The sequence below is a fragment of the Corvus brachyrhynchos genome, unplaced genomic scaffold, assembly GCF_000691975.1.
Source record: "Corvus brachyrhynchos isolate BGI_N302 unplaced genomic scaffold, ASM69197v1 scaffold310, whole genome shotgun sequence".
Classification (NCBI taxonomy): Eukaryota; Metazoa; Chordata; class Aves; order Passeriformes; family Corvidae; genus Corvus; species Corvus brachyrhynchos.
In genome coordinates, this window is record NW_008236213.1 from 70,036 (window position 1) to 88,986 (window position 18,951).

The 18,951-nt window shown below is 37.3% G+C and overlaps 1 protein-coding gene across 6 annotated transcripts in view; it reads right to left on the reverse strand.

Annotated features, from left to right (window-relative positions):
• The window catches only part of RNF180 (ring finger protein 180), a 65,357-nt gene that overhangs the window by 33,423 nt on the left and 12,983 nt on the right, over window positions 1-18,951 (reverse strand). The window contains exon 3 of one of the 6 annotated variants that reach the window (XM_017743761.1): window positions 14,442-14,527. The exons of 4 other annotated variants lie outside the window; for them this stretch is intronic. In XM_017743761.1, coding sequence (XP_017599250.1) covers window positions 14,442-14,527 — 86 coding nt within the window. Of the gene's footprint in view, window positions 1-14,441; window positions 14,531-18,951 lie in introns of all 6 variants that reach the window. One more of the 6 variants, XM_017743752.1, reaches the window with a different exon arrangement.

The window sequence follows — 18,951 nt, forward strand, 5'->3', positions numbered from 1 at the left end:
TGTGCTTCTGTATCGGCAGTAGTCAGCAACAAGCACTACATTCTTACCTTGGTATTTTATTTGGCTATATCCAAAGTAATCCAAAAAGCAAATAAGCAAAAGCTTATTTTCCTCAAATTTAATTGTTAGCTGCCTCAACGTGAAAGTGCTAAAGATGAATGGATTCAAAGGGGTCAGCTGTCAGTATTCTGATACCTGAATAAATCCACTTTCCAAATACTTAAATTAAGCTCCTGTTATGTAAATCTTTTCTGCCTGATAAACAGAGCAGTAATGATTGCTTACTTTTTATTTCATAGTATAAGTGAAAAATTTTACATGCATGCATCTTTCTGTAATTATTAGTAATTTCATACACATATCTGTAAACACTTCATTTCATACAGAGCAAACTACATTCCCTAAACAGGTATGAGACACTGACACTTTATTTTATGAAAGGCATAAATTTTCTGTGTTAAATAAGCAAGATATTGCACCCTACTTTATTTTCCCCAGATGTTATTTAAGAAGACAGTGAGGCCATTTTAAATTTCCTTTCCATTTCCTTTCTCATGAGCCTTCCTACAAAAGCCTTGAGGGGTCTCAATAATGACCTCTTTGAAGATTTCAATCTTTTCTCTCTGCTACAGTGTAACTGTATATTTAAAAAAATACTGCAGATTTTTCTTCTAATGAAGTATCTCACAAAGCCTTTCAGAAACTGAGTATGAAAATCCACCATCCAAAAAAATATATCAGTGTGTAAAGCTTTTCTTTGGATTTGCAGGATACTGAAACAGAAAAATAATCTACTATTTCACATTTCTCTGCCTGGATTAAAAAAGTAGGCTGCAACTACAAATGTTGGTGCAACACACCAACAGAAAATTGAATTTTATCAGTTACTACTTACCTTTCAACAAAGACAATGTTACCATGAAATATGATTTGTGATCCTTAGATGAAGGCAAGATTCTTGTTTGAGGGTTAACATTTTTCCAAAACATACCAGAAAAAAAATTCACCATAAGCATGATCATCTTCTCATGTCTAAAATGAATCTGAACCTTTGGATTTAGCTTAGCACTGGTACACTTTATCTAAAAAGCTTAATTGCTTGTGCAACAAATTGCCATCTACATTCATTAAAATTCTCACAATACATGGATTTACTGAATTGAATGCACTGCCCTATACTTCTTGTATTTGACCCAACTCAGATATATGACATAATGAATACTTGGATCTGGCTATGATGGCCAACATGCAAAATAATTAATCATCCGAGGACAAAGCACCTCAAAAAATTTCACTGCTGACATCCTAAAAATACTTGCAAGACTGACAACAAGAAGATATAAAAGCGTTAGGAAATTTGTTGAATCATAAAGAAAACTAGAACACATGGCTTTCATGTGAAGAACATTTCAAAATATACACAAGAAAAAAAGAACACCAGGAAGGGTTATTTCAGACTTACTGTTCTACATGGTGTAAAATAAACTGCAGTTTATTTCTGTGGCAAAGTATTGTACTATAGTTTGATATTAGAATATCTATCCCCTTTCTGAAAAATTCAACAGATTTCTAACGCTGCCCACTACTGTTAACATATTAGTTAAATATTGTTTCATTTTTAATTATCTATACTGACATTAAGCAAAGACACTACTTCGTACTTCGCATTTAGTAGAACAGTGAGGGGAAAAATGGAATTACTATAAAAATAATCCTAGTAGACTGAGGTAGAGGACAGGTCTCACACAACAGCCTCCTCATAATCCTAGGACTATCAAGTGAGGTCTTGGAAACTGTTAGATGTCAGCTAATAATTTTCATCTCCTTAATGTGGGCAGCATCCTATGTCCTAGTTTAGAAGAACACTGGAAGTCTTTTCTAACTAGGAAACATAACAGGCAAAGACAAAAGACCCAATACAGTGAAGCACACAAAGCACACCAATGCCATTTAATTTGATTGTGCTGGGTTGGTTGCCTCCTTAATATAAGTTTGCAGATGACAAACTGTGAGCATTTTTAGATGTATTATTTATGTCAGTTCTTCAGGCAAAAGCAGGACATGTTTAGAGCAACAAAGCTCACTTTTATACTGTTCAAAAGCCTGACAATCTCACAAAGAATAAAACTTGTTCAGCTACAAACTTTTAATTTTATGACTCTCACAGTGCACTCAGTGCAAGGGTAGGACTTAATTTTGGACCTTAAACAACACAAGCTAAAGCCCTCAAGCAGAAGATGTAACATAAAGCCTTTGTGAAGGACACAACCAGCACAAATTCTTAGACTGCACACAACAAATTCAAATCTTCTAGCACCTAACATTCTGTTGCTAAAAAGAAGTCTCTTAGTCCTCATTCTACAGATAAACTTTCAAAAGTAATAAAATTTAACTGATGGAGACAACCTGAAAGAAAAACTCAGCGATGCGAGCTCTGTCCTGCTTAAGCCTGAATGCAGTCTTAGCTCTGAAGTCCATCACTGTCAACTTTAGTTATTTAACCATGATCATTTAGTGGACACATGGTGCATGAAACAGATGCGGGACCTGGGGAGGCTGCTGGGAAGAAAACGCAGAGAAAAGCTGTAAGGTGTGTCAAAAAACTACTATCAAGTGCAGAAATAAAAAATTTCTTCATACATAGTATGAAGATATATGGCATAGATATATGTCTGTGCTTTATACCTGTGGCCAAAACAGTGCTGATAGCACATGTGTGTTTTGGCTATTGCTTCATTCCTTGGAATGCTTCCTTTGGTATTTCAAACAGGCTGGGACTGGGCTTGAGGTCGGGAGCTGATAGAGTCAAGACAGGTGACCCATACCACCGAGTATGAGCAATAAATGCTCAGGGAGATGAGGAGGAAGGGGTGAATGCTTGTGGTTTTATTTCCCTGTGCAAGCAACCATTACATGTGCTGAGGCCCTGACTACCAGGAAGTAGTTGGACATCTAACTGCTGATAGAAAGGAGTGAATAAAGCCCTCTTTTTGCTCTGCTTGCACACAGAGCTTTTACCTTCCCTGCTAAATTGTCACTATCTTGATCCATGAGTGTTCTCACCTTCCTTTTATTTGCCCCCCAAGAACTGCCCCCCTAGAACTGCCCCCCTATTTGCATTTGCAAAAAAGAGGAGTGAGCAAGGGGCTGGGTGGGTGGGTGTTTGGCTGCTGGCTGGGACAGCCCTGAAGGTTCTGAGCAGGTATTATTAAAAAAAAAAAAAACCAAACCAAAACCCATGAAACAAAAAACAAGTCACTTGCTCCATAATGGTGGAACTGTACAATAAAAAATATAAGAAACCACTGTAATACTAAATTAAATGATATACACAAGTTTTTAATAGTTCTTATAGTTCTTCAGCCTTCAATCACAGTTCATTCACACGGCTCCTTACATTACTGTATGTAAACTTTGAGTTTCAACAGCTATTTTTTCAATTCTAGGAGAGACCAATTCATATTAAGTGCTTTAAAACATTATGTAAAAAGATCTTGTCAAAAGCCCAAACCAATTCTATAATGTAATAAAACCCAGTGAAATCTTACTTCCATGATTTTTTTAAAACCCTTCACCATAAGCCCCCCAAACTAAGAGGAAGGAAATCAATGACAGATAACATTGGAAAGGAAACTATGAACTTGTCCTTAGGTCTGTACTACACACCTGCTTTCACTAGTTCAACCTTTGTTCTTCCTGGCACCATATCTAGTCACTAAGGTACTCCTGAGATTGAAAAGATAACACATCAACACAGAATCTGATAAATTAATGCCAGAATATTCTGCCTGCCTTATCTCTAGGTGTTGTGGATTTCCAGTGACTGGTGACTTTCTGAGTGCCTAAATGTAATACAAACAAAAACTTAAACAGTATAAACAATACATCTCTGCCTTGGTAGCAATGACACTTTGAAAAGAAAGGACCTCAGACATTTCCCTTGACAAAGAATATGACTTCGTTCTCATTTTTCACAAAAAGAACATTTAATTCTCTGTGTTTACAACGAAAGTACATATTCTGACAATCTAAATGATACCGTTTTCTAGGTCTGTATTTCAAAAGGACAATCTTTCAGAAGTTTAAAAGGTATACATGCTAGCATCAAACAGATGCTGGTGTCTCATGTTTCTCTTTGCACTCATAGAACAGATACCATCATTGAGCTCTTCACTTACATCAAATGAGATTACTTTATAATGGAAAAAATATAATGGAAAAAAATACCTTCAAATATTATTTCATAAAATGTATAGCTGTACACATCATAAGAATTATCATATGGCTATCTGATATAGTTTCTTGTGCTAGAGCTGCAATTCTTTTCAGAATCCAAAGGTTAACAAGATTCTTAGAAAGACTTAGAATGAGAAGGATGACTCATTTCAGTTAAAAATTACAGCAATTTTTACAAGGCAGAAAGAATCCAGGAAAAATCCTCAGAGAACACAGTAATTACCTCTGTTCTCCCAGGTTTGAGTATAGCTGTTTTAACTTCAGTTTTCAGCATAGCAAAAACAAATGTATGTTATCATCAGAAATTATGCTTATAGACAGCTCTACTGTTAAGTGTGAATTTGATTTACCCACTTGACAAAGGTTATTTGCCAATTAAAGCTTCAAATAAAATTACCTATTCCAAAGTGATTTGCAACAGTAACCCAGCAAACAATCTCTTAAAACTTAAGATCTATTACCTGAATTAGAGCCTCTTAAGCACTTCTGAAAATATGTATTTTTAGTTTCAGATTATACATTAGTTTTGAGCATACTGATTTATGAATATCAACATTAGATATTTACTTTTAACTTTCAAATACCGATAACTGCTCTGTGAAAGAATATATCATAAATAATAGTATAATCAATTAAAAGCTATTTTACCTGCAAAATGAAACTAAATTAATAATTCAGACTGCCCCACGTTACCACAGTCAATGCAGCATCTTTTACTGCATCTGAGAAAAATACCACATAAAATGATGATCTCTCAAATTGGAGATGATTTGTCGTTTGCACCAGGCGTATACTTACATACACACATATATACAAAAGAAAATTCTTGCAATTGGGTAAGATGATCATTCAACCAATGTTTGGGTTTTTCACATTTTCATCCCTTGAAACACCCCAGGATTTCTAGTGCTCCGATGAAGTACCTACACTGTATTCAGTACTCTCAAAGAAAATACTGCTTGGAAAAAGTGACATGCTTAGTTTTGCATCAGTTCAAACTTAAATTTGAGTTAGCATACCCTGGTCTGCCAGCCTCACCCTTGTTCTCACACCAGTCTCTAAAAACTTCTCCAGATGAAATCTTACTGAACTGTATAAGCATTGGTCTTCAGAGTAGAGTCACTAAGATGATCAGAGGGCTAGAGCACCTCTCCTTTGAGAAGAGTCTCAGAGAGCTGGAGTTGTTCAGACTGGAGAAGAGAAGGCTCCAGGGAGACCTTATAGCACCTTCCAGCACCAGAAGGGACCTACCAGGAAGATGGGGAGGGACTTTTTACAAGAGCATACAGTGACAGGATGAGGAGGAATGGCTTTAAAATGAAAGAGGGTTGATTTAGATGAGACATTTTGCAGAAATCTTTTACTGTGGGGAAAGTGAGACACTAGCACAGTTGCCCAGAGAAGCTGTGGCTCCCCCATCCCTGGAAGTATTCAAGGCCAGGTTGGATGGGCTTCTGAGCAACCTGGTCTAGTGGAAAGTGCCCTGCCAATGGCAGTGGGTTTGGAAATACATGGTTTTTAAGGTCTTTTCTAAACCAAACCATTCTGATTCTATGATTTCCAGAACACATTCTTTTTTTCAGAGAATATTTTTAATTTTCCGAAATTCTGACATGACATAAAAATTTTCTACAGAGATAGAATTAAAATGCCACTGATTCTTAAGACCTTTAAGTTCTCTGAAACACGGATGGGCAATTTTTCTGCTATCAAATGATAAAAATATAGTCAGTTCTGTAATTTCAGTTCAGTTTTAAAAATGTTTGTAGAGAGTAGTTAATTCTGTAGTTAATATGCTTATGATGTACAGTCATGTCCACTCAAACCAAATTTAGTACAAAGCAAGGAGCCAAAAATGAGAGTGGAAAAGTGTCTTTCCTAGAATAAACTGAGGACTAAGTTCAGTCTTAGGATACATCTTCAGACTTTGGTTATCCAACATTATCAGCATGCAGGTCACCCAGGCACAACTGCTAAGTAAGATGTTCCTTTTCATTGTTCTTGCATCACTGAGTGTAAATTAAAATGTATCCCCCCCCAAATATTTTAGTATCTTAGGAAACACTGGATTCACCAGATACACAGTTTGCATTGTACTTTCGCTATGTGTTACCATACCGATTTTTTAACACAAGAATATGCTCACTGCCTTGTGGAATGAGGACAATCGCATGACTAGATGAGAAGGCAGTTCTTAGTGCCTAAGAAGTGCTCTCTAAAGTGACCACTGTCAAATACTTTTCATTACAGAAGTGGAACAGACATCTGGAACTGGGGGTTCAGATGAGTCCTTTCAGAATTGAAAAAAAAAAAAAAAATTGTATTAATATATTTTATAAATTCCCTCCACAAATGGTACTGCACAGGTGCTGAGACTGCTCTAATTAAGTAAGAATCAACACATTTTTCCACAATACTGGTTCTCCTTATCCCAGCTCTCCCCCTGTCCCTCCTGCATAACCCCCTGGTATTTTAAGATTTCTTACGTAACATGGGAGGAAATTTACTTTCAGAGTTTTAAATTTTTAAATAATGTTTCAGACTCTGTTGCAGAAAAAGTAGTCCTTCTCAACACCACCCCCACCCACTAATCCCTATCATTTCTATAGCAGTATAAAAATACTATAGAGGCAAAATACAAACTCCCTGACCATAAAGCAAAGCAAAGTATCACTGTATATGCTATATGATTTAAGCATGGATTGTTAGATACATTAAATATGCAAGGATAAAAAAGCTCAAAAGCAGATACAAAAGTCCATATTCAAAATTTAGAGAGATAGAAACTGGATCAGAGTTTTATATTCACATTATAAAGTCAGGGTTTCAATACATGGGGATTATACTCTAGCCCTCAACTTAATTCTGTCCACAGCAAATCAGTTCTGGATAATGTCTCATACACTTCCACTGAGAATCATTACATTTTTATAGCCATCATAAGAAACATCCATCAAGTAAAGATGACTTGCTGATAGGAAACAGTATGACTCCAAACAACCAAGACTTTAACATAAGAACATTTCCTATCAGGATTGTTAGACTACAGAACAAACTAGTAGCAAAAATCAAAAATATAAAGCCATATATAATAGCTCAGCTACTAGCTCAGCTGATCTACCAGCTAACATTTGTATACCTCCAATCACACAGTTCCAACTATATTCTTGTGCTGGCTACAGCAAACTAGTAAACCCCACATGATCTGATATAGTAGAAAAAGCAATAGGAAAGTATTTAGTTTTAGTCTTTTTTTTCCTCTCTGAAATCAGGGCACCATGGGTCAGATGAGACAAGAAAAGTAGAGAGTTCCAGCCAGAATTTTATGGGGGTTCCTTTTCATCCGCTTTCACATGAAACCACCACCTATACTGCCTACTCACACTATCATTTAAACTAAAAAGGTAATCAGATACTGGCATATTTTGGCACTGCCATGTGGTTCTGACTGTGTTGGTATTTTGAACAAAGAACTGTGCAAATTTCCCAGAATATAATTCATAAAACGAAATTGCAATAGTGTATCAGTGAGGTGGTGAGTCATCACTGATGTTCATGTTTGACAAAAGCAAAACATAATTCCTGGAAAATTCCTGGAAATTTCTGGTTCAATCACAGACATGGTGTGCCCATCCACCATTCTGACAGGCTGGTCTTGTTCAGACAGTCTAAAAAAATCAGTAGTAGGAACTCCGTAGTAGGGAACATGAAGCAACATAGTACAATTATCACACCTTTTGCTCTTTCTTGTGCCAAAAATCTAGCTTGGTTAGTAAGTTGTCAAAAGGACTATCCTGTAAAGTAGAAGGGACTGTGAACTCCTAGTGAGCTTCCACAAGAATGTGTCATAGAAGATGCATCTTGCACCAACAGGCTCTAAATCAGGAAAGGTGAGCTATTGGCATTGATAAAAAGTTTGCACTTCAGCACAAATTTTTGTTGAAACAAAATTTAAACAAAGCACTATTTTGTTTCTGAATAAATTTCATACTAACTACAAACATTTCACAAACATTCTACACTAAATTAGGGGGGCAGTGTCCTTAGAAAAATTCCTTAAATCAGATGAAAAAAACAGGTGAAGTTCTTGAGTAAACTGTGGAATGGCTGTACTTCGCTTTTTACTAATATGTCTTAACTTCTTTCCTAAATGTAAAAAGATAGAGCTAAATGAATAAGAGACACTCTCCATCCTGTGTGTTCTACATACACCCACAAGTCCCTGGTCTATTACTTCAGCATCCAAATTTAAGTGCAAGTTGATGGGTATTACAGCTGGTGTGGGGGTCAGCAGCTCTGACCCAGGAAGAGGTGACCGGTCCGGGGAGATGGTCCTGAAAGGAATTGCCTTCCCGAGGCCCGGTGTCTTCCCTCAGCTGCTGGCAGGAGGGCCCTTGCAGAAGCTGTCAGCTCTTCAGTGATTGTCAGCTCGTGATTCCAGCTGAGGTTCGTGTGGCTGGTTCTGCACGAAGGCAGCTTTATTGTTGGTCCCCTCCGGCGAAGGGGGAAGCCAGGGACGAGAACTCTCTCTCTGAGCCCCACAGCACCAGAGGGCTTGCTTTTATAGGGATACAGGGGATGGGTGAAGGCCAATGGGTTACAGAGGATCTGGGATGGGTGAGGACCAATGCGTTACAAAGGATCTGCATAGGGTCTCCTAAAGGATTGTGGATCTGTCTTTTCTCACTGTGACCAAAGAAGTGGTTGCCTTTCCAGGGAGTCCTGCTGGGCGATTGTGAAATCTCTTATCTCAGCTGAGATCCCTCCAGAGCAGGGGCTGGGCATACCCCACAGATGGGCACCACTCTGTTTTCGACTTAGATTTCACTTGTCTAAGTAATCACAGCCTCCCAGTGAGCATGCTCTGTTTCACCCCATTCCCTTTTCTTTTTATAGTCCAGCTTCACAACAAAGCACAGTAGAAGCAGGGAAGGTACATGCATTTGCACTCAAGCTCCACTACCTTTTGTTGTTCTTCCACCTTCAGCTGCAGTCCTATGCATCATAGCAGAAGCATGACAAGAGACAGCTAAAAAAACCCCCTGAATTTATTTTCTTAGGCTTAGTAGTCTCACTCTTGGATTCCAGATGCACAATTTGTCAATGAACTTCCAACCAGCTCTGTTTGTGCCAGGTCTCTTCCCTCTCCACACATAAAGTACTGCTTACAAGCTGAATGGGACATAAAGGAGTGCAGACAGTGCTGCGAGCTATGTTCGGGTCATGGTTCACTAGCTGAAGGGTTTCGCTGCAGAGGTTTCTATACCTATGGCACTAAAAAGTAATGTTTTTGTTCACATTCCATACATCATGTATATGGATAAGAAAATACTGACATAGTTTTTTATAGTATCCATTTTGAGGTATAAGAATTGTTTTCTTCCACTATGCTCAAAATCCCATTTTCTGCCTGTTTTTCCTGAAGAATTACTTGAACAATTGAATGCTATGTACAAGAAATGATGATAAAAAGCTCACTACATACAAAATTACAGCAAGTCTGTTCGCACAGAACATGCACAACCGTATCTGAAAAATGACAAAAGATTGATGGAAGAAAAGTGGAAAAATACCCCAACTTATTTTAAAGTTCAAATAAGAAATTGAAGGTAAGATGCTGGGAGAACACATGAGAATTCAGAAAAGCAGCTGCATTGGGCCAAAGCCTTTTGATATGGTGTCGTGTACTGCACACGGAAGGGCAAAAGAAGCTAACTGCTGCCAAGAACACAGGCAGAATATTAGGTAGAGAAACTTAGGACAGATAAACAGATATTGTGAATCTCATCTAATCAGATCACTGGATGTATTGAGATTCAAAATGCCAAATAAAATCTGTCATGGAAGCAAGAGAACAATGTATTTTTGTAGCTGAAAGTGATGAAATAGTGGTATAGATAAACGGAAACAGAGAATTCATATAATATTCTGCTAGATATAATAAGGTGTTCACTGCTACTGCCTCTAACAGGTTTTACAGAAGTTCAATCTAGAGAAAATGCAGAGAACAACTAGGAGCCCATCTTAGCACTCTGGCTGAGCAACTACATGCTAGTGCATCTTTCCATTATAAAGTAAGATTATATTATACTAATAGTGGCTCAAGTTAAGCCAAGGAGATCCTCAAAACATTCTGTTCCCACTGTGCTGGGTCACATACTGTACTTTTCATCATTTATCCCAAAAATTCAGTAATGCTCACACATTCGTATTAAAACAGTTTCCATGCACTAGTCAATGTCACATTTATACTTAAGGTAAAGGGAAGTGGGTTACTGTTTGAACAAAAGGAATCCAAAAGACAGACATCCACACACTGGTTAATACTATTCTAAATATGGATTCCATAGATTAACAGATTTCAATCCAGAAAGCTTTATCTAGTAGTAATTCTAATACATTATTCATATCCTCCTAATACAGCTTACTTTTAGAGACCAGATCGGTCTGTTGTGCTGTGCTGCAGATGGAAACAGCAGCATATTGTCACACCAACTACAAAAATGGTGCTCTGCCTTTCAGTTCAGTGGTTCCCCGATGAAGAGAATTGATCATCTATCAGAATTCTTTCTGTTCAGCATTTTTTCTAGTGCATAAACCCCAAATTCAGTTTGCTAATACACCAAAAGCAGTATTCCTCTTTACTGTAACATAATTAACATACTCAATTCAGTCTGGATTTTGGACCTACCTCAAAAGAAGCACTACTTAACAGTACAAGCTGTGTCATGCAGCCAAGAGGAACTACCAGGTCTGTCCATGTCTACTCTTTAAAAAATCTCTTCACGTGTATTTTTTTACAACCTTGTCTGTCCTGTAGAATGTGAGATGGAGCACCAAACCCACTTCATGGGTTTTGCTGGAAAAATGCAAATAATAAAATCCATATACAATAGTCCACATGCAATGCAGTCTTTTTCTCTTTGCTATTCAGAATCCTATTTTCCAACATTGTCAATAAAACAAACTCCAAACTCTAAAGTTCTCTAAATACAGTTAAGTGTATTTGATACGCATCAGACTAAAGGAATGAAAGAAAATCAATCTGACTGAAGAACAGCAGGTCCTTTGTGGGAAGATACGTTGCTTCTGGATGTGCCAGTGCTGAGTGGTCTGTTGCAGGGGGGCTTGGTTTCTACAGATTTTTGCCTTATGACTGGTATCTGTTCCTATTTCAAAGTTCCTGTACAACATTTCACATAGAGGATTTAGGAGTCTCCTATGTATACCTAATTTCCTAAAATTTCCTAATTATTACCAGTTATCTGAATAAAACTTAACAAATCATAAATTGTGACTGCAATGAAAAAAGAGGGCAGAAAACATTGAGGAAACACACAAAAAGGAAGATTGCAAATTTATTTCCATACGAATGATCAGCACACAGTTCTTAGCTTTTTCCAGAATGACCAGCTCTCAGTTTTCACCTTTTGCCAAGAATCATAGGTGTAATGTTTCATGCTATTCATACATGTTTGTTTGTTGTTTTTTTAACAAACGTTTTGCTACATCCAATTGGAACACAGTCAGAAAGCTCCAAAGTCATATATTTCTTCCAGTTCAGGGAGCTCACTGAATGTAACACTCCGCTTTGCCTGGTTTCTTTCACTATTTAATGTATTTTAGTTCCTTCACCATGTCTGGCCTTTTTGATGTTTTCATGAATGTTCTTTGCTCTGTTTTTTGTATTAATTAAATAGTTTCCCTTACTTATTTTCTTAATCTGCAGAATGCTTGACTTGAAAACTAATATGACAAGAAAAACAGTGGGGTAAGCACACAGATGGAGTTTTGTTTTCCTAGTAAAGCACTTCTCAGAGTTGCACTATAATTCTAGCTCTCCTCTTCCTGAGACATACTAATTTTAATCTGAAAATGGAAACTGAGATATTCTAGATTATGTCTTTTTTTGATCTTCTAATTTTACTTTAAAAAAAGACCCTGAAATTCTTATTTGTTACACTTTTCTGAGGGGGATGTGTGTATGTGTGTGTTTGTTTTTGTTTGTTTGGTTTTTTTTGGTTAGTCACGTCTCCATTTTCTATACTTCTTTGTCTTGGGGTGACTTTATGATGTGTATCCCCTATCGCTGCTCTATGCCCAGAAATTAACTTTGTGCCTTTCTGTGCCTTTAAACTGAGCCTGAGAGGGGGGAGAGGAAAAAAAACGAGTGAACTTTCAAAGCAGTTGTTCAAGGACACAGAAACACACTCCTCTGCTTCTAACAGCAGCAAAGGCGGAGGAAGCACCCTTCTTGCGTTTCAGCCAGCTTTCAGCTCCTTTTTCTCTGGAAGGAGATGGAGAGTTGAACTTTGTTTTCCTGGGACTTCAGTTTTTTCACTTCTTCTCTTCTGGACTGTTTCAACATCAGAACACATCGGGAGGATTTTTCCACCAAAGCCCCAGAGGTGGGCCCACGACCCAGCTTCAAGGAGGAGGAGAGAGACCACACCTATGGAAGGACTCTGAAATTTTCCCAGGTTTCTCTCCACAGTGAGAGGTTTTATTATTTAGCATTATTATCCTTTTCTTGTGTGTTTGTTAAATAAATAATTTTTATCTCTTTCACTTTCCTCTGAGGAAAATTTCTTTTTTCTCGAACCTGGTGGGGGAGGGATGGTTGCAACCTGCCTTCTCTCAGAGGCTATTTTCCTCCAAATTTGTCCAAACCAGCACACTTCTTTTACCAAAACATGAATTCAAATTTTTGCATTTATGGAAGAAATTGAGAACTATCTTTCTTCACCAGTTGCTTCCTCTCAGTTTCCCTTAGGTAAAATCCCGTTTTAGTTCCCAAGCTGCTAGGTAATTATTTTCAATTTGCTTCAGAAACTGTATTAGCAGTGCACTTTAGCAAAAAGTCTAAATCCAAAGCAAAACTCAAAATAGCTTTTAAAAGCTACTGAAAAAAATACAAATGAAATAAATAATGCCATTAAAGTTGGGAGAAGCATCAAATTATTTATTTAGTTGAGCGTTCATAATGTCAAATATTTGATTCTACATACTTCTACTAATCATACAAGATTGATTAGTCTAAGTAGTGCAAGCTCTCCTCACACTGTAGACAGAAGAAAATGAGATATACAAAATATGAAAATAAGATCTCTGCAACATTTGACCTGCAAAATATTAAGATCTGATTAACCTTTTGTCAAAGTTTTGGAATTTTTTTTAATAAAGGCTACAGAGAGAAAGCCTTGTCTAATGAATAGTTTCTTTAGACTAGCATTTTCAAAAATGTAAAATCATTAATGAATCAGGACATTTAATTTATTAATTTTCAATATGTCCAAATGTTTTCTTGTTCACACTCCCATCTCCAGCCTTTAGAAACAATATAATCCTATCTCCTAATGCTCAAATGAAAGCTAAAATAACTTTAAATAGAAACTTGATTACAAATTACTAAAAAGGGGAACTGAAAAATTGCTAGCATTCTCACACAGAGCAAATTAAAAGAGAAAGAACCCCCTCCACCACATTCCATCCCCCATATTCCAAACTGTATTAAATGTGAAGCATATTTTTAGCTAAATCATCTGTAAAGGAAACCATTCCCTTCTGATGTGTAATCATAATAATTTAGGTGTTGATATAAAGCATTAGGGATCACGTGACAGCAGAAAAAGCACTGTTCCAAATAAATCTTGGCAATAGCTAGCTTTAAAAAACGATGATGTCACAGCTTTACAGAGGTCAGGGTGTTAGATCATCTAACTTGTTGGTATAAACTTGTTTTTTGGATGTTAAAAAGACATTCATATGCCCAAAAGACTTCCAGCTTCTTCATCTGTAACAGTAGGTGGTATCTTCCCTTACTTCTGAATTATTTCCTTAATTCTGAAATGCTGTTACCATACATGTCTTCAGTATTTTGCAGTACTATATAGAAAAATTCCTTTCACTAATTTGCTACTTTAACTTCGCCATTTCCTACTAGAATCACTGATTGCTTATCAACTGCAGAAACAGTTTATATAAAATCTGATCTCTTCTATTAGTGTGATGTCTTTTGGATGAGTACAATGACTTTTTCTCAGTGACTGCCTGCGTAATGAAAGAAATGTAAAGAAAAAAATTATTTTCAGATAGCATTACTTTCTCCCAAAAGCAGACATGAGGGGAAAAAAAAGTGCTTTGGAGTTGAATACCATTAAAGTAAATGGGAGGTTATACATTAAAACATTCATAGATACACTTACTGCTACAAAGCATGAAGAAATAGTTGTCGTTTCCTCATCCCTGGAAGTATTCAAGGCCAGGTTGAATGGGATTTGAGCAACATGGTCTACTGGAAGGAAGACAGAAGGGTTGAGGGGTGAAAATGAGATGATCCCTTCCAATCCAAACCATTCTATAATTCTGATTCTATGAAATAGTAGGGAGCATTAATTCTCCCAGATGTCAGGAACTTTTTTCCTAAAAAACCCAATTTTTTAATTTGAAGAACCAAGTCCTGCACTCAAATCTCCATACAAGCCACATTTCATTTACCTCAGTTATATGTATTCAGAAAGTTTAATACCCTGAAAACTAATCAGAAATACAAAACTTACTCAAACTCTTAGTCACTGAGAATGAGTCAGTACCAATTCGAAGAAATGAAGAACTAGGAGTACAATTTTTTTTTTTTTGTAAAATTCTATCTTAAATTCTCTCCTTACTGTGTGTTTGACGTTGTTCTGGTAATACACAGTAAAACTCGCAATATGAAAGTACTCTTGTATTATTGTTCCTACCATTGCTGAACTTTGATTTTCATCTGCCACAAAGCATCTTACATAACTGCAATTTAGTGTACTCTTCACTCTATCTATGTAATAAGAATCACTTCTGAAATTATGGGATTCACCTAACTGCACAATACTGCAACCTACCTCTGTGAACAGGTCATTGTCTTTCTCAGCTGAGAGACTGCAAATTTCGTAAATTCTTATGATCTAAGTTGTCTGTGAGCTTCTAGAAAAACTAAAATAATAGTTCCTAAACCTTACAGTTTCTGAAAGAAAACACTGTACGGTATTTCTACAGTTCTAGGCTGATCATCAGTATTTTCTTGGAATAGCAATCAATATAGCCTTGGCACAGCAGCAGATTCTATGGTTATTTATTCAAAAAACATGCTTTTTTCTTTTTTCCAGACAGTCAGCAATAAAATACGTAATTAATTTCAATGGGCTGTTTCTTTCTTTTGCTGTTTTAATCCAGCAAGGCACAGTGCCTGTGAAGATGGATCAGGATCTTATTTGTGCGTGGGACATTACCCCAGCTATTGACCCTCTGGGTTGTAGCACTATGAGTACATTACTACTTAAGGCAGAGGTGGCTGCATTTGAAGACTTCCTATGTCCCTCTTCAGAAGAACTACACATTACCAAGGATGCAGGAAAAGCACAAATACGTCAGTGAATGCTACTGCCTCTTCTTAGCACACTACCCACTAATGCTGGCCTAGCACAGCAAGTAGCCCTCCCTCTTTTGCAAGATGGGCACATAATGCGTAACAGCTCGTGGAATTCCACTCTGCTGAGATCATTCTATAATTTCTATATATCCTAAAAGCATTTTATAGACAAGCAGCTTAATAACATTTATTTAAAAGAAGGAATAAATTCACAGCACAGCCAGCTATTCTGGCCTTCAGCAGAGCTATTATGACAGCGCAGCTACACCATATTCTAGTCTAAATAATCTAGCTTCAAGATGATCATAAAATATGTTGAAGTACATACAGGTACACTCAGACAATCCTGATATACTGTTTTTATCCAGTAGCATCCTGAGCAACTTTCCCTCTCCAACACAAGTGTTGTTTACAACATAACTCATAACCAAATGCAAACAAAGGTTCTTCCTGAAAATTTGCAAAGCTGTCTATTCCATTTGTTATTATTAACACCAAATTGTGTAGAAGACATGTCCAACAGTAGAAGAGATCAGGTCAGAAAATACCCTCAAAAGCTGTAATCACAAATAATGGCATAAAAAGACTGTAGCTAAAAGTAATTAAGACTCTCAAATGCTGACGTTAAAATGCACGCAACAGGAGGTTTAGGTGCATCTCAGAAAACAGTAGCTTTTACAGGCTATTTTACTCAGATACAACTTCCACAGAAATCACAGCTGCTGTTTTACAAAGGTAAATCATGCATTTGGGCATGAATCCATAATTCTTAATACCTTCTTCTTAATCCAGTTATAATCGGCGACAGAATGAACGTGCTAATAGCAAAAGTCACCATGTAGCAACAATAGTTACCACCAGAGCAAAAGCAAAGAGAAACTTCAGCTCAGCAGCAACCCATGCCTGAAATTTCTTCCTCCTTTAATTAGGAAGTTCAAAAAGACACTGCCTCATGTACCCGCACTGCCCTGTAATGCTGCACTGCTGCTGGAGGAACAGCTGTGCTTGCTGTGGCTGACTCCCCTTGCCCTGCCCGCTGCTTGGCTTTGCTTTGTTTAGCTGTGACAGCAATTTCTCTGACCAGATGTCTGCAGCTAATTTGTTTTACTTTTCTTATATTTCTATGGTACAACAACTAACAGCAGTTATTCCATGTATAAAGAGATAGTTGCATTGCTAATATAATGATGCAGTGTAAAGAAATGCAGGGCTGCTAACAATAGCAGAGGTCTTGAGAAATGGGTACCCAGGACACGATATGGAGGAGTACATGCATGGGATCACAATAGGGTTGGCACTGCGGACTAAAACAGCTATGAGAAACTTCCCAGAGGTCTGTTAAAGAAACGCAGACTTGGCCCTGCACGGAATTGGTTTTAAGGATAACAAACAGAACATAGTAACTGTATCTGTAACTGTAACTGCACCACATAAGGAACTTTGGATGTGACACGAAGCTGCAGTTCAGTGAAGGGAGAGTGAAGGTACAAAAGTATGTTATCAACCTACAAAAATGACCACAAGTATATTCTGGGGTAAATAAAAGAAACCATTAACATTACTTCATTTTACACTCAGTGAAGGACTTTAAACGTAAGAGCTTCCCCTTTTGCCCTGTATTTCCTCTTTTTCTATTTCAAATGACTTCTCCAGGTCCTTGTATTTCGCTAACAAAGGTCTCAACTGAACTTCGTAGGTACAGCCTGCCTAGTCTAGCTGTGATTTCATTTCACTTCCTTCTCTTCCTGCTTTACTTTGGTGCCTAACACTAAATAATGTTTTTAGTCCCCCAGCAGCCAGCTGAGAGATCCATAAGCAATCTGAGAATAATTCTTTTTATGAGTATCATCACAGAAAGAGTGAATAAAATCCAAGTACATAAATGCATAACTAGACACTTAAAGGATTTATAGTTTCAATAAAAACACGACAGTGCAAGAAAAAGAACTGTAAACCAATGTGTACATGAAAAAGAGACTTGGAAAGATGAAACAAACTTTGGTCACAAGCTAAACCTTTAAAGCCTAGCACCGTCACTACAAGACTGTCAGTTGCTAGAGGGCAGCAGTATGAACTTAAAAACTCAAGGCTGTGGGACAAAATAAACAGACCTGACAGTGTGGATAAACAACGCTGTATCTCACACACCTGTTTATCCAGAGTTCAGATGAACATTGGCAGCATGAAGAGCAAATTGACTTCTTGGAAACTGACCAGTAACCATATTTGTAAGACAAAACATTGATGTTTTCAAAAAGATACAAAAGAACCAGTGAAGCATCATTGAGGAATGAAGCAAAACTGCCAGTATTTTTTCCTACAAATCAGTATCCTTTCCAAGAGGATACTGCACTTTTGAAGCTGACTACAGAGCCTTCTTCTATGTAAAATGACTGTAAGAAAAAAAGCAATATAGCTGGAGAAGTCACAAATGGTATTTTTCTGAGATCTTCCAGAAAATTATCATCATTAGCAAACAATGTAAACATGTAAGAAAATACACACAAATGGAATTTATAAAAGAAATACTTCATCTGCTTAGCTATAGCAACTATAACAAGAATCATTGCTAATATCGGCAATTCCTAGATTTAAGTAGCTATTATCATACCCTAACAGTTTATATAATTACCATGTGCTAACAACATAATCATACCCTAACAGAAGCCTAAAAATCCCCATGAACACAGATGTGCAGAAACACATACACACACAAAATGCAAGCATCCCCTGCACAGGCATTAAGAGCTGTCCTTTGCAGAACAGAGAGAGGAAGCCTGGGTCCCTCTACTGTTAGCTAGCTAGTTCAGTCCAGCAGCTACACCTCAGAACCTGAATCAGTGCAAGCCTCTGGAGGAAGTGCAGGTCAGGAGCTCACAGAATTGCTCCTATTTACAAGTTTTAAATACTTCAATTTAATTACAGAGTGCATTCTGCTGCCACACAATGTTTATGGCTGCACTTTGCCTTTCTGCAAAACATAAAATAACTCTGACAGATAGCTATCTTGTTACAAAATAAACTTAGTAAAGCAGTCCTTGCATTTACAAAGAAATTCCAAAGCCTGAACTCCCAGGGCTACATTGCAGGGGGGAGGGCCCCAACACTTAAGCATATATGGTATGATAGAAATTGTGGTTACGAAGTACCACAGATCAGCTTTCTATTGGAAGTACCAGAGTGATAAAATCCACATTTTTACAAGAAGGATTGTTAGAATACAGAACAAAAAGGATGAAAAGTAAAACTTGCAAAAAATAAAACGAGGATACCATCCTGACATGAGAGGTGAGCAGCCACGAAACGGA